The sequence below is a fragment of the Manacus candei genome, unplaced genomic scaffold (assembly GCF_025592945.1).
Source record: "Manacus candei isolate 608988 ecotype Guabito, Panama unplaced genomic scaffold, ASM2559294v1 h1tg000020l, whole genome shotgun sequence".
Lineage (NCBI taxonomy): Eukaryota > Metazoa > Chordata > Aves > Passeriformes > Pipridae > Manacus > Manacus candei.
This window is the reverse complement of record NW_026138068.1, coordinates 228993-243695: the sequence shown is the minus strand read 5'-3', so window position 1 is coordinate 243695 and position 14703 is coordinate 228993. Positions and strand designations below refer to the sequence as shown.

General features: G+C 61.7%; 1 protein-coding gene across 2 annotated transcripts; it reads right to left on the bottom strand.

The window, feature by feature from the left end:
* Positions 1–501: 501 nt before the first annotated feature.
* Positions 502–13802, bottom strand: LOC127470356 (thyroid adenoma-associated protein homolog). Of its 2 annotated transcripts, XM_051785784.1 has the most exons (31): positions 13497–13802; positions 12760–12937; positions 12469–12555; positions 12181–12208; positions 11709–11857; positions 11394–11516; positions 11037–11157; positions 10640–10791; positions 10410–10494; positions 9966–10102; positions 9379–9576; positions 8309–9005; positions 8060–8212; positions 7858–7967; positions 7564–7724; positions 7149–7315; positions 6692–6877; positions 6024–6175; positions 5493–5636; positions 5113–5217; positions 4720–4920; positions 4285–4435; positions 3933–4167; positions 3551–3790; positions 3196–3421; positions 2869–3075; positions 2446–2684; positions 2062–2244; positions 1325–1591; positions 1036–1241; positions 502–921 (listed from the first exon to the last, which is right to left on the bottom strand). In XM_051785784.1, the coding sequence occupies exons 1-31, from the start codon at positions 13598–13600 to the stop codon at positions 650–652; spliced, it is 5664 nt and encodes a 1887-aa protein (XP_051641744.1). In that variant the 5' UTR covers positions 13601–13802; the 3' UTR covers positions 502–649. The 2 variants fall into 2 exon arrangements, with proteins under 2 accessions (XP_051641744.1, XP_051641743.1); XM_051785783.1 differs by having other exon boundaries at positions 502–1241.
* Between the last annotated feature and the right edge of the window lie 901 nt (positions 13803–14703).

Genomic DNA, 14703 nt, shown 5'->3' with positions numbered 1-14703 from the left:
CCTGCAGAGGACTGTCAGTTGCCCAGCTCTCTGTGGAATGTAATGAGGAGGGTTCAGCCAGGCATTGGGTTGTCACCTACCCATCAGTTGCCTATGGCCATGAGCCAGGGTGGCCCGTAGGGCTGGGGGCTTGAGCGGGGGGCTTAGGATTTGAGGTTCCCTCGCTGCAGCCAATGGCTGTTGCCTGTTTGCTGCCCCAGGATGTGTTTGGCTCCTGCTGCCTGTTACAGCTCCCTCTCACCCCATCCTCCTGGGCAGGGAAATTAAAAGGCTTCAACACTGGGAATGTTCTTGGCCTCTTTATTTGGGATGAAATCCCAGGTCGGCCGTGGACAAAAACACTGGTTAAAAAAACAGGTGGTGGGAGTTGAGGAGCACAAGGGGATGTGAGGGCTCTGGCGTGTGGGGCCTTCCCTGCCAGCCAGAGCCAAGGGCAGGGATGCCATGGGCACAGTCCAAGGTGATGATGCACTGGAGTCAGGTGGACAGTTAGAAAACAGTGGGAACAAAGTGAGTGTGTCCCCCACTGCGTGTGATTCCCCTGAGTTAAACCACTGAACCCACAGGCCTGGCTGGTGGCCAGAGAGCATCCAGCAAAGAGGGATGTGACTGCAGGGTCTCGTGTCACACCACTGCATGCCAGGAGGTGTCAGGCAGTCCCAGATGGTGGTCCCAGCTCTCCTGGTGCATTGCCCTGACTGGACACAGGGGCCAGCCCATGCTGCACCAGCAGCCCCTGCACCAGCTCCAGCTCCTGCTCCAGCTCCTGGGTGCCACAGTCCAGCCCTGGCACAGCAGTGGCACCTTCCCCCAGTACCTGCAGCACCCGTACCACCAGCCGGGCCCTCACCAGCAGGATGGCCACGGCTGTGTGGAGTTTGGCACAGCCCAGCACCTTCATCCCCCAGTGGGCACCAGTCCCTGAGGAGAGAGAGGGTGAAGGAGCTGTGAGCATGGTGGGGTCTCTCAGGGAAAAGCTGGCCTGGGGATGGGGACACCAGCTCACTTGTCCTGGGGGCTCCACACTCGCCCTACCTTGGCTCCAGCAGCGCTTGCAGTACCGCAGTTCCTGCAGCACACCGGGGCCTGTGGCTTCCAGCCAGTGCAGAGCCGAGGCCTGGAGTGGGCTGCCAGCAGGCACCTTCTCCAGGAGCTGCATCAGGACAGGGAGCAGCTGCTGTGCCAGGACGGCTGGCTCTGCAAAAACGTTGGGTTCATCCTCCTTGTACAGGCTGGCAGCTCTGCAGGGAAAGCCAAGGCATGAGTGAAGCCAAGGGCTGGCTCCAGGGTACCCTGCACTCCTTCATAGCAGCCCACAGCTCACTTGTTGGCCTCCAGCTCCTCCACAATGCTCCTGAGATCTAGGATGGGGAGGTGCTGCAGCAGTGAATTGAAGGTCTCAGGGTGCTCCCCGAATTCTCCCAGAAGGAGCTGCAGGAGGCTCTGGAGCCCCACATTGTCCTGCACAAAGGTGCAGCCATCTCGGAGTGGCTCCCTGGGGTTCTGCTGCAGGAGGCTGGCAAAACCTGAGGCCTCGTGCCGGACCTCCCGCTCCTCGTCTTGCAGAAGGTGAATGGCCATGTTTATCAGCCTGGGGAAAGGGAAGAGAGAAGAGAAGGGAAGGACACTGCACACAAAGTATTGCAGCCTGCCTGGAGGGGAGGGAAGCACTCACAGTCTCTGTGAGTCCCTGAAGGACTTTTCTCCTGGACTGTGAAAGGCACAACCAGCACTCAAGAACTTGCAGCTTGGGAGGGCAGGGACCATGCTGGGACTGAGGGACCCAGCAGTGTCATCTGCTGCTCATAAGGGACTGGCTGCTTCTATTAAAATGCCAACCAGGCATTTTTTTGTAGGCTGCAAGCTCTTGGCTGCCAGTGATTTTTGAACGAGTGGGGTTTTCTTCAATGAGTTTTTTGCAGGGGACACCTTTTGCAGAGCCAATTAACCTGCAGCACGCTAGGGCTTCAGGGAGCAGTGCTGCTGGGAACGTGCTGCGGCCACGGGGCAGCACCGCTCCTGTAAGTGCAGCCGTCCCCGGGGATGGGCTCGGGGACCTACCGCAAAGCCACGGGGACGAGCGAGGGCCAGGCAGCCCGCAGGGATCGCCGCACCACAGCGGCCCCCGCCGTCTGCAGGGAGCGGGCGGCCGCCAGCCGCAGCACCTCGCACGAAGCAGGCCGGCAGCAGTCCTCCAGCGCCGCGCACCAGCGCTCCACCAGCCGGCCGTCCTCGTCCCCGAACCTGCCAGAGGCCAGGGAAGGACAGGGGATTCAGGCACACCTTCCCGCTCCGCCACGGGGACCAAAGTCCACCAGGGGCGCTGAGATCACAGGACCCACAGGTGCAAAGCTGTGATTTATAGAAGTCACGGCTCAGTTTCCAGCAAGGACTAAGAATCTGCTGGGTGAGTCGGGCAGCTCCCCGGCAGCAGCAGGGACCTACCAGTGGGCGAGCAGCAGGCTGGCAGCACACAGCGCCTGGAAGAGGAGGTCGGGGCCAGGACGCTCAGCCTCCACCATGTGCAGAAGCATCTCCAGGCACGCTGCCCAGGAGCCCTGGAGTCTGTGGGAAGCTTCCTGAGACCATGATGAGGGATCTCTGTAAAGATGCAGCAAAGCCTCAAGGTACAATCTCAGGAACTCTTTGTCCCTTCTCTCTCGCAGCACCGACCGCAAGCTCTCCTAGTTGACAACGGGAAAGAAGGTACATGGTTAGTGGTCCCAGCACTGCGGGGTGTCAACCAGGCAAGTGCCCCACACCCACACACCCTCAGCCTGGGGAACACTGTGCTTCTCAGGGATCCCATCTGTGTGGTGCGCTGGGGACTCCCTGCTTTACTTGGTGACTTTTTGAGCCTTGCCATACCAGCAGTGTCAGCCTGAGAGCCTTCTCCAGCTCCTTGCATGTTCCTCCCTCCCTGGCGACCACCCAGCTCAGGATGGCAAGCTGGACATCGGGATTGGGCTGCTGGACAAGGGAGCAGACAGCAGCAATCCGCTCGCTGTCTGCCAGCTGAGCTGCCTCGCTGCACATGAAGTGGGCCATGGTTTGGTGGAGAACGGCCAAGCCAACCTGCAGAAAAAAACAGGATTCCTCTCCCAGTGCTCAGCCTCGAGCGAGCGGTCCTTGTGCCCCGCCCAGGCCCACTGCCAGTCCGGCCATGGCCATGATTTTCCCGGCAGGCAGCAGTACCTGTGGCTCGGCACATCCTGGCTTTCCCCCCGGCAGGAGGCTGCCCAGCTCAGTGCTGATGGAATCACAGATGTGCTGGGCGAAGCCAGGGCTGAAGGATGCAGGGAGGAGGGCGAGGACCTGGAGGAAGGCGGCACGGACGAGCGGGCAGCGCTGGGCAGGGGTGAGCAGCCAGCCCCGCGCCTCCAGCTGCAGAGCCACGGGGCGCAGCGCCTCGGCCGACAGCCTGCAGGGAGACACGGCCTTACCACAGGCACAGCGCCGGGCTGGCCGCCCTTCTGTGGCCAAAAAGCTGTGTCTTGGCACGCAGTGACCACAGGGGTTGCAGGTGGGGGGATAGCCTGGCACCACTCACCCCCTGGTGCCCGTGGCAGAGGCCAGCAGCGCCCGCATCTGCAGCAGGTGCCCATGGACAGCATTGTGCGAGCGGATCCGTCCGGGTGCCGCGGGGAGCTGCCAGGCGAGCTGCAGGAGGAGCCCACGGCGCCGGGGTGGTGGGACAACGGGCACCAGGGCCTTGGCAGCCATCGCTCGCACGGCGTAGATGGGGCTCTCTGCCAGTCCCAGCAGTGGCCCCAGGAAGGGAGCCGAGGAGCTGTGGAGCAAAAAGGCAACGTGTTGTGATGCTCTAGTCAGAGCAAAACCCCCTGAGAGCCAGGGCCACCCCCAGCACCATAGGACCCCCTCCCACTGTAGGAGTCCTTGGCTGAGGCAGAGCATCCCCACTGCCCCCCTACCTGCTGGAACTGTCAGCACCAGGATGCAGCTGGGCCAGGAGGGTGAGGATGGCGTGGAGCGCGGGGTGCAGACGGAGCCCCCCTGGCATGGGCGTTGTGGCCACCCTGAGCTCATCCAGCAGCACAGCACCCAGCTTTGGGTGCTGCCCGAGGAAGGCGGGCAGGCTCACCCCCTCTGCCGGGCAGCCCTCCCCGTGGCTCCGTGGCTGCCCCAGCAGCCGGGACGTGAGGGCGCCTGCAGGGACAGAGAATGCAGCATCAGGTCCCATCCAACCCTGCCCGACCCCCTGCACTTCACCCCAGCCAGGCTCCGAACCCGGGGGTGTGGGGATCTCTCCCTGTCAGTACTCACTGAAGAGCTGGATGGCCGCGTTCCTCATGGCCCAGCACGGCGAGCCCAGGCCCCGCAGCGCCAGAGCCATCATGGGTGTGGCGTGGCACAGCACCGCCCCACCCAGCCCTGTGCCACGCACCAGCGTCTGCAGCACGTGGAGGGCACACACCTGGGGAGAGTGCAGGGATCAGCATCACTGGGCAGGGAGGGCGTTCGTGCTTCCACAGGAAGAAAAGATGGTGGGAAAAGACAGGGGAGCCAAGGGGCCAGCAGCTCTTGGGCTGCTGGGCTGGGCAGCACAGTCAGGACTTTGGGTTTTTGCTCACTCTGAGGTCTCCACTGGAGAGGTCTGAGGTCTCCAACACTGGATACCCAGTGCAGCTCCCTTCAGGGGACCTTGTGCAGATCACCCTGTCCCCAACAGGCTCCAGCAGCCAGGAGCCCCACACCCACCTGAGGGAGGTCGAGGGTCTGGTCCCAGTCCTGTGGCAGTGCCGTGGTGGCCAAGGCCAGCAGTGTCTGGATGCAGCGGGTCAGCAGGGGCCGTGCCTGCGCCGGGGCCTCCCCGCTGACGATGCAGAGGAAGAGCATGGGGAAGCCGGCGGCACGGCGCGTGATCGAGCTGCTGCGGGGCCCGCTCAGCGCCTCCAAGCCCTGGCAGAGAGACAAAACCCACTGAGATATGGCTGGAAACCTGCTGCATGGAGCCTGCAGCTGCCCTGCAGTGCCCAGCACCAGCATCTTGGCTGCCAGAAGGGCGCTTGCCCCAGGGAGTGAGGACACAGGGAAACAACCCCGGGGCTCCCTGGGGCATGGGGGAATCAAGGAGCACAACGAGCACAGTACCTGCTCCAGCACGGCCCGGGGGATGGCCTGCAGCTCCGCATCCGGGTGGTTCAGCAGAGCAGCACAGAACTTGGTGAAGCCCATGCTGCAGCCCTCCACTGCTCCCTGGGGCACAGCAGTGTCAGGGCCCTGCACCCCAAAGGCTGCATCCACCAGCCCCCCACAGCCCCAAAAACCTCTTTGCAAAGGGGAAGGAGAAAGCAAGCAGACATGATGGTGTGGGGATATGACAGGGGATCCCAGCCACGGGCTTCCAGCTGTCCCCACGTCCTGCCCTGGAGCAGACTCTGCCCTGTTCCACTCGCCCTCCCTCCACACCAGTGAGGCCAGAGCAGGGACAGAGCTGAAGGGGCAGGCAAGAGGTCAGGACATGCTCTTACCCAGTGCCGGCAGCGCAGCAGGATTTCCTGGAACACCCTGGTGGCCATCTGCAGGGTGGGGAGTGGTAGCAGGGGGCCCAAATCGGCAGGCAGTGCTGGGGCCAGGAGCAGCTCAGCCAGGCCCCCCAGGAGCAGCCCAATCTCCTGGGAAGAAGAGGAAGGTCAGCAAGACTGGCATAGAGGAGGATAAGCTGTGAGGCTGTCAGAAAGGAGCTGGGATGGGCAGCTGCAGGGCTGCAACCTGGGAAGCCCAGCTCTGCCACAACTGGGGGCTGTCAGTGTCTGGGAACCAGCTGAGCTTCATAAGCACAGGCAGGGAGGGGAGCTGCTTTTGGGAAGGCTGGTGGTTGCATCTTCCCTGGAAGGGGTGAGGACGTGTGTGAGAGCTCTGAGGTAAGGACAGATTCCCCCGTGTTCATCCCCAGCAAGGGTGAACGCCCCAAGGGGAGGTGAAGAGCAGCTGGGGTGGGCGGGATGGTGAGCACCATGCCAGGCTGCCCCTCTTCCACTACCATGAGGAGGGATCCCTACCTTCACTGACACCCAGCAGCATGTCAGGATCAGGCTGTGCTCCTCTGACAGGAGGACTGAGTCCCCCTCCTCTTCCTCCTGCCCCTGGTCCTTCCCCAGCATGATGAGGGAGCCGATGGCATTCCCCATGTCTGCAAATGATGGGGCAGCAGCTGCAAAAGGGAAAGCCTTGTCTGAGCAGGGTGGTGTGGGTCAGCAGGAGGGGGTGCTGCTGGGGTTCAAGGGGACAGATCCCTGTCTGGCCCCTAGTGGCTCCTGCCCTGCCATGTGCCCCATTCAGGACTGCAGCTGCCCTTTGCCCACTGCTCTTCCAGCTGCTTCCATCTTGCAGGTGCCTTGCTGCTTCTGGAAGGCTTTTGCCTCTACATGCAGTTAAGAAAGGGACTCAAAGCCAGGCACACTCCTGCAGCTTCTAGGATCCTCTGCCCAGCTCCTGCAGCTTCCAGGACCCTCTTCCCAACACCTGGAGCATCCTTCCCAGGTGTCCTGCTTTGGACTTCACTCCCTGGCCAACATTCTGTGCCTAACCCCAGCACTGTCCCCTGCTAGAGACACTGAGCCCAAAGCAACTGCATCCACCCAGGTTGGAGGGCTGCTGGGTCAGGAATGGCTGTGATTCAGTTGTCAGTGGTTCCCAGGGCTGGTTCCCTCCATGGGGACATGCTCACCTTGCTCGTTGGCGCCGGGGCCTTGCTGGCTCTGCAGAGCACCCAGGAGGAAGGAGGTGACGTCTCTCACCGTGGTCACGAGGCGGGTGAGGAGCTCCTGCCAGCTCTGAGCCAACTCTGCTGCCTGCATGGAGACGGCCACCTCCGGCACCTGGAGCAGGCACCTCCGCAGGGCTGCGATGGCTCCTGCAGGACACCCACCCCTGGTCACTGCGGTGCCGGCACAGCCCTGGCTCTCCTGCCTGAGCCCGTGGCTGATGTGGCTCATGGGCAGTGGCAAGGACAGGGCCCTGGGTGAGGGCGTGTTGGGCAGGGGGAGTGGCAATACAAGGAAACTGAGGCGAGGATGTGGCACCAGCACATGTGGCCTCAGTCCTGCCTGTGCAATTCCTGCCTGCTCTAATTCCTGGGGAGCTGCTGCAGGAGCTGCTCACTGCCCTGCCAGGCTGGGCCATACCGTGCATGGGTGCGGTGGCCGCTGCCCGCAGCAGGTCCTGACGTGCCACCGTGTACTGGGCTTGCAGCAGGCGGAGAAGGTGCTGGGCGAAGCACAGCCCTCGGCTGGGCAGCGTCAGGGCTGCTTCGGCCTCCAGGGCCAGGCTCTTCATGGTGCCACTGTCTGACCTGGGGCAAGAGGCAGACACTGCTGCAACAACTGGGGAGTTTCCTGCTCATTTTGTGCCATGAGGTTCCTTCCTCCCCTGGTGCAGGCTCCTGTGCCCCAACCCTCCCCACTGCAAGGCTGTCGCAAATGCCAGCCATTGCTGCCCTGAGATATAAACGCAAACTAGTGAGGCACCAGTGCTGCCAGTGCACTCTCGGGGCTCCTGTGCCACCCCAGGGAGAGGGAGGGAGGGGCCAGGAGCTCGTACTTCTGCAGGATGGTCTTCATCAGCACGGCTCCAGCTTCAGCCTCCTGCACTCGGGGGCTGCCCAGGGTGTCCTGGGCCAGCTGGAAGAGTGCCAGGGCGATGGGCTCAGGGAATGTAGCAGGGAAGTAGCGGACAAGCAGCTCCGAGGCCAAGTCTCTGATCTGCCAGGACAGAGAAGAGGTGGGGGGAAAGTGGGACATGGGAGAATGGGAAGCGTGGTCGGTTTCCCCTCTCAGCCTGCTCGATGCCAAGGCAGGCATCTTTATGACCTCTCTTTGTCTTTAGGAGGCTCACCTCGTTAGTGCTGTCCTGCAAGCAGCTCAGCAGTGCCAACAAATTGGGCTGGGAGAAGAAGTCCCAGCAGCCTCTCTGCTTGGCGTAGCTCAGCAGTGTGGCCATGGTCCCTGTGATGGGGACATGGGGCAGTGGGATGGGATTGTCAGGGATCACCCCTGCAGCCCAGGGGTGATACTCCAGGTAGGTTTCCCATACTCACGTGGGGGCTGGCCTTTCTTCCTGTTGGGGCTCCAGGTGTCTGTGCAGGTCTCCAAAACAGCAGCCAGGAGGAGCAGAGCCGTCTTCTTCCTCTGGTAGTTGGAGCCCGGGCTGAGTGAGGCGATGCTGAGCTGCAGCAGCCACTCCACGAAGGCTGCAGGCAGAGAACACAGCAGTGAGGGATGCTGGGCTGGGCACCCACCTGTGGATCCCCTGGGGCTGTGGTGGAGGTGCTGGGCGGCTGCCTCACCTACTGCCTGGTTGAGCTGCCCAGCTCCCTGGCCTGGCTCGGTGCCTCGCGGCACCTTCCCCCGCAGCTGTGCCAGGGAGCTGTCCCGCAGCCGGACCAGCGCCTTCCGCACCGCTGCCTGCAGCAGCTGCCGGAACGAGGAGGAGTCGCAGTTGAGGTTGAGGGGCAGGAACTCCTGCAGCAGCTGCATCTCAGTGCTTGAGAGGGGCTGGTTGGTGCTGGGGCTGCAGCAGAGGAGGCCCAGTGCTGCCAGCCGAATGCCCTCCTCTCGGGCACCCAGGCAGCAGGAGAGCCGCTCCAGAGCCTCGTCCCGCAGCGGCAGGGCCCCTGCCACGCTCTTCTGTGCCTTCAGCAGCGAGACCCAAGCCCGGAGTGACGCCGTGTCCCGGCCACCAAACTGGATGGCCAGCGGCCCCTGGGTGGCCGGGAGCTGCCGGAGGGTCCAGGTGAGGAGGTGGTTGGCAGCGTTGCTCTGCAGGATGGGCAGGGGGGAGCGGAGGGCCTGGGAGAGCAGGGGTAGCCAGCACTGTGCCCAGCGCTCTGCCAGAGCTGCCTCTGTGCCCTGCTGCCCCTCCTGCCACTCGCTGAGCTGCTGCCGCACCAGCACCTTGTAGACCTCGGCAGCAGCAGGACACAGGTGGTTGGTGGAGAGGCAGTTCAGGAGGTGCTGCGGGAGGTCCGGGTAGGCATCCAGAACCTGGGGGAAAGGCAGGTGACCCTTATCTCCCTGTCAGATTGAGAGCTGCATATGGCAGCAACAGATCTGGGTACAGACTACACTGCAGTCAGCCCTGGCACTGACCACCTCAAGCTGCTTTTGGTCAGCTTTAGGTGGGCACCAACAGGCAAAGCTTCCCTTCCCACTGGCACTCTCCAGGGATGCACTGCTGTAGCTCACTACTCAAGGGATATCATGTCTTGGGTGATGCTAAAACAGCCCCCCTGGGTGGGAAGGCTGCCTGCTCACATGGCCGAGCTGGGTAGAAGGTGACAGGCAATGGACAGAGGCTGTGCCTCCCTGGCAGCAGTGCCAGCTGCAACCAAGCCTCCCTGTTCCCCACCTTCCCTACCTGCTGGCTGCCCATGTAGGGGATGATGGCACACAGGGGCACATATCTTGCTTTAATCTGCCACGGCATTGACACCACCCTCTGCAGCATCTGTTGGTAGAGGGGTCTCTCCTGATCCTGGAAGTGCTGGCACTCAAGGTGGTAGATCTCCAGGAGCAGTCGGAAGGAGCTGTGGATGAACTCAGACACCCCTTCCACCTGCAGGAGAAGGACAGCAAACAGGAGGGGTTAAGGTGGGCTCCCTCTCCTGTCTTGATTTTCTGTGGCTGTGGACTTTCAGTACTGGCTGGTAACCCTGGGATTAGGAGCTGGGGATATGGGGATGGCAGGCAATGAGCCAGCAGTGTGGACAGGCTGGGACTGTGCTGGTGGGTGCTGCCCTAGGGTAGGTGAAACACTGGGACATGGCCCTGCAGAGCCTGTGTGTGACAAGTGCCACGCCCTCAGCAGAGTGGGTGCCCCTGCCCTGGCAGCCACAGGCCAGGGGGTGTATTCAGCTGAAACAGGCAGGGGTGGCTATGGGCTGGGGCTGAAGGAAGGGCTGTTCCTGGCTGCCATGGTATGGCCCTTTGGCACCCTGGCCTTACCGGGGTCTCAGCATTGTCCCACAGCAGCTGCGTGACCTGCTGGAGCAGGTGGGTGTCCTGGGCCAGGATGCGGGTCCCCGTCAGGTGCCAGATGGCAGGAAGGCTCTCCCGCAGGCGCTGCAGCCACAGGGCACAGGCTGCCAAAGCAGAGAGCTCTGCTGCAGCCCCTGCCCCCAGACTTGCCTGCGGCAGAGCCGGCAATGGGCTGGGGGCTTAAGGACTCCATGTGCAGTGGCAGCAGTTCCTCCTTTAGGTACATGAGAGCCCCAGAGGCTTAGCGTCCTTGGGGCTGGAGCAGAAATTAATAGCAGTTTCCAAACCAGCTACCAAGATCCAGAAAAGCATCTTCCCAGGGAGAAGACGAAGCACATGGGAGCTCTATGCACCACAAGCACAGGGAACCTTTCAAACCTCCCCACTGTGGCAGGGAGGTTCACTTCCTACCTTGGAAGCAGTAGTAGTGGCAGTCCTTCTGCTCCTTGGTGAGGGCACACACAGCAGGAAAGACCATGTCCAGCAGCAGACAGGCCTGTGGGAGCACAGTGGCTCAGGGAATAGGCAGGTGCAGGCACAGGCTTTCCAGGGTGAGAAAATCCTGCTGTGAGACAGGCAAGGAAAATGCTGCCTGATTCTCCTGCTCTTTCAGCAGCTTATTGCTCACTTTCACTCCCTACCTTGTGAGGGAAGCCCTCCAGCTGGCAGCTGAGGATGTCTGTCTTGCAGCATGTCAGCAAACCTCTGGTGAGCACCAGCTTCTCTATCCCATCTGGTTCCAGTACAGGGGGGACCTCCACCGCCAGCTCCCCAAACTTCAGCTCCCCAGTGCCTGATGGAAAATGGCTGCATTGGATGGCAGGAAGGTGGCAAAGCCAAATGCTGCTCTGAGAGCAACCACCCTGGCTCATCCCAGAGTGGCCATGGGAGATGGCCAGAGGCAGCTGGGACTCCCAGACCCCGAGAGACAGACACAGCAGCAGAGTCCGGCTTGGCACCAGCCTCTGTCCCCTTACACCCAAACACTCTTGTCACCCGTTGCCAGAGGCCATTCCCAGCTCGGGATGGAGCACCCACCTTGGCTGGGGAGCTGGAACAGGGTCAGTGTGGCGCTGGCCCCACGCTGGGGCTGTGGGGCCGTGTTCACCAGCATGCTCAGGGCTGTGCCTGCCAGCAGCCTCGTGTCCTTGTTCGGGGCCTGGACTCACAGGGGAGGCAAAGGCACAACTCAAAACACCATTTAAAACCAAACCCCATTTAACTGCCTCCTCCATGCCCCTGCAGGCAGCTACACAGGGTCCCTCGGACATGCCAGACACTGGGCTGCCTCTGCAGGCTTCCCCTGGGGAAGAGAACGGGGAAAGCTCCTAGGAAGGATGGCATTGCTCTGCTCCTTGGGACAGGCAGCCCTATCCCTCTCAGAGCCTTACTCACCTTCCCCCAGGCCACCTCCAGCAGCAGTCCCAAGAGGCTCTGCAGGGTCTCACTCTTCCCCACTGCGCTCCACACCAGGGGGGCCACATCCTTTGGCAGTGCCTGGAAGAGCTGGAGGCAGGCCTGGAGGAGCAGGAGGGATGGGTGCCACAGGGATGGCCATCAGTATCCCTCACCTCCGAAAAAGCAGTGATGTCCTGGGAATGGCCATTTAAAGCAGCTCGATGTGTTACACCCCTCCTGGACACTGCTGCCAGTGCCCAGCCAGTCCTTGCAGGTACTGATCCTTCTCCTGCTCCGAAATCCAGCTCTTACCTTGATGCCCAGGTAGCCCCAGGTGCTGCCGGGCACGGGCTGGCTCTGCAGCACCCAGTGCAGGGTGCTGGCCAGGCGCTGCAGCAGCAGGGCCAGGTTCTGCCGCCAGTGCTGCCGTCCCAGGCTGCTCTCCTCCAGGAACATGCACACTGCGGGCAAGGGGACACCATCAGTGCCGTCCCAGCACTGTGCTCACAGCCAGCCCTGCTCCCCCAGCTCAGCCAAGGGCTGTGGTGCTGGTAAGTGAGGTGGGAACGGGGCTGGGATGCTGGGGATGCTTTGGCTTGCCTGGTTTTCAGCTGTCCCAGGTGGGTGGGCAGAGCATTTTGTGCAGTTGGGACCTCTGCAGAGATCCCACAGATGTGATTGATCCCCGCTCCCCCTCCCATGAGTGCAGAGGACCCAGTCTGGGTGGGCAGGGGATGTCCTGTGCACTGGTAGTGTGGGCAGAGGGGAAGGAACAGAGACTGACCTGACTGAAGGTCCCCAGGAGACAGCACCTGTAGGGGCAAAAGGACAGCTTGTCCCACCTGATGACATGCTGGGGCTCAGTGCCTTGGACAGGAGGGTCCTGCCTGTGCCAGAAGCTGCCCCAGGGATGAGCAGAGGGTTGGTGTGATGGGCAGCCACATGTTGCCAGCTGCAACCAAGGGCAAATCCCCGGAATGGTGGGAAGTGAAGTGAAGGACCCCGAGCAACCCCAACCAGGAGGTCCCTGTCACACACAGTCAGTGCCACCGCACAGCTGGGGTTCTCTCACCTCTCCCTGCAGTGCCAGGCTGGCCAGCAGCGTGCCCACCTCCTGGGCCAGGAGAGCTTCCTTTCCCACTGCCAGCTGGGTCACCATCTGCTGGGAGACACCCCAAGTCAGCCACTGTGCCCAGACCCCCCAGAGACACCGGCTGCAGAGTGCTACCAGCAGAGCCTGCAGTGTCTCCAGTAAGGATGCTCTGCTCCAGAGCGTGCCAGGGCCAGGCAGAGCGGGGTGAGACCTTGCACTTCTGGCCAGCAGTTGCTCTGAAGTCGCAGCCCAGCCGGTTGCGTTACAGACCTGTTCCAGTTTCTGGAAGGAGCTGGAGCTGCTGGTTGCCTCCATCTGGAAAGCCAGGATGCAGCGGAGCAGGGGTCGTGCCTCTGCCTCACCCAGCGCCTGCAGACCCTCGCTCAGCACCCGGGTCAGCAGCAGAGCCTCCTCCAGGTGCTTCTCTTTGCATCTCTTGGCAGTACTCCTGGAACAGCACAGGCATGGGGTGAGGATACCCCGGCCCGGTGGAGGTTGTAGTGGGGGGAATACCCTGGCTCAGTCGGGTCTGGGGTGGGAACGTTCCAGTGCAATGTGGATCGGGGTCGGGGTGCTCCAGCTTGTTAAGTGTCAGGGTTGGAGTGGCCCATCTTGCGAGGCTCCTCTCTTCCAACTGCACTCAGCATTGCACTGGGGGGAAGGGGGGATCGCGTGGGGGAAACGACACGAACTCCTCAAAGGTTAGAGCCTGCAAACCCTTCGTGGGGCGGGGCGGGCGGTGCAGAAGGACATGAAAAATCCTAAAGACTGCTGCCCTGCTGCTACAGAGCAGGCTGGAAGGGTTTGGGGACACGTGGGGGTAGCTCGAACCCCTTGCTGGGTACCGACCCTCTCACACTCCCTCCCTGCCGGCCCGCGCCGGGGGGATGCTCGGGGGGATGACGAGATCGCGCCGGGCGATGCGGGGGCTCCACACCGGGGGTTCCCTGACGGACCCGCAAGCGGGGGGATACCGGGAGCTCCCTCCCCGGGGCCCGCGGTCTTACCCCGCGAATTGGCGCAGGCAGCGCAGGCAGGACAGCACCGGCGCGGCGATGCCCAGCGTCCCGTAGAAGGCGGCGCAGGCCCGCGCCTCCCGCTCCGCTCCCATGGCCGGGAGCGCCGGCACCACAGACCATAGAGCTCTCCGGAGCTCGGGCGGGCTCCGCCGGGCTCAGTGGCCCCCCCTAGCGCTGTCCCCCGGCCCGCCGGGCTCCCCCGGGCACCACGGGGCTCCGGGAGCGCCGCTCGGGAGGAGGGATGCGCGCGAAGTCGAATCCTTGGATCCACCGCCGGCTGCGTGCCAGGGGCTGAAAAGCATCATCATCATCCCAAACTGTTTCCACAGTCAATTATAAGCGAGAGACCCCAGAATGGCTGAAAAACAGGGACGCGGTGCTGCCTGCCGAGCACGGAGGGATTTGGTCAATGTGAGGTGGTGTGAGATCTCTGAAATGCCACCTGGAATGCGTCAGGGTGAAATAGTTGTCTCATTCCATCGCGGTTCTTTGCAGAAGAGGAGGTTTGGTACCCCACAGTCCTCCTTCTGCACCGTGGGTACCCTCTCTGGTGTCCAGCATCCCTACCAGCAGCATCACTAATAACACCAACACCCAGTGGAGAGACTCCACTTCTTCCCAGGGGATGAAACGGCCTTTGGAGAGAGAGAAACAGATTTATTATAACACTAGATGTTAATTATCATCTAATCCAGATTATTTTATTCTTTTTATCAGTTGGCACAGGGTTGAACTATTTTAATAGGCACAATTTTAAGGTGACCTTTAAAGGTACCTTGCAAACCAAACCATTCCATGACTCCATTATTTCTGCAGTTTTGTTAATCATAGTTTTAGCACCTGACTAATGCATTCCACTGAATTTCAGCTATCCAGAAAGTGCTTCTTGTTTTTGACTTTGAAGGCTTGTTTTTACTCTGTGTTTTTTCTCACAGTGGCACTGGTGTGAGTGTTGGGCATCAGCTGCTGATGCCACTGGATAAGCCAGTGTCACAGACAGCCCAGGAAAGCTGGCTGAGATGCACTTGTGGCTGCACTGGGTGGCCAGGAGGATGCTGAGATGTGGCTCCCTGGTCGAGAACTGCACTTAGGGATGGAGAGCACCCAGCCTGTAGTTTTTGGCAACATTTGTCAGAAACATCCATCTCTGTTCTGCTGTAGAAACCAGTCTGAAAGCCCAAATCCAGCCAGGGGG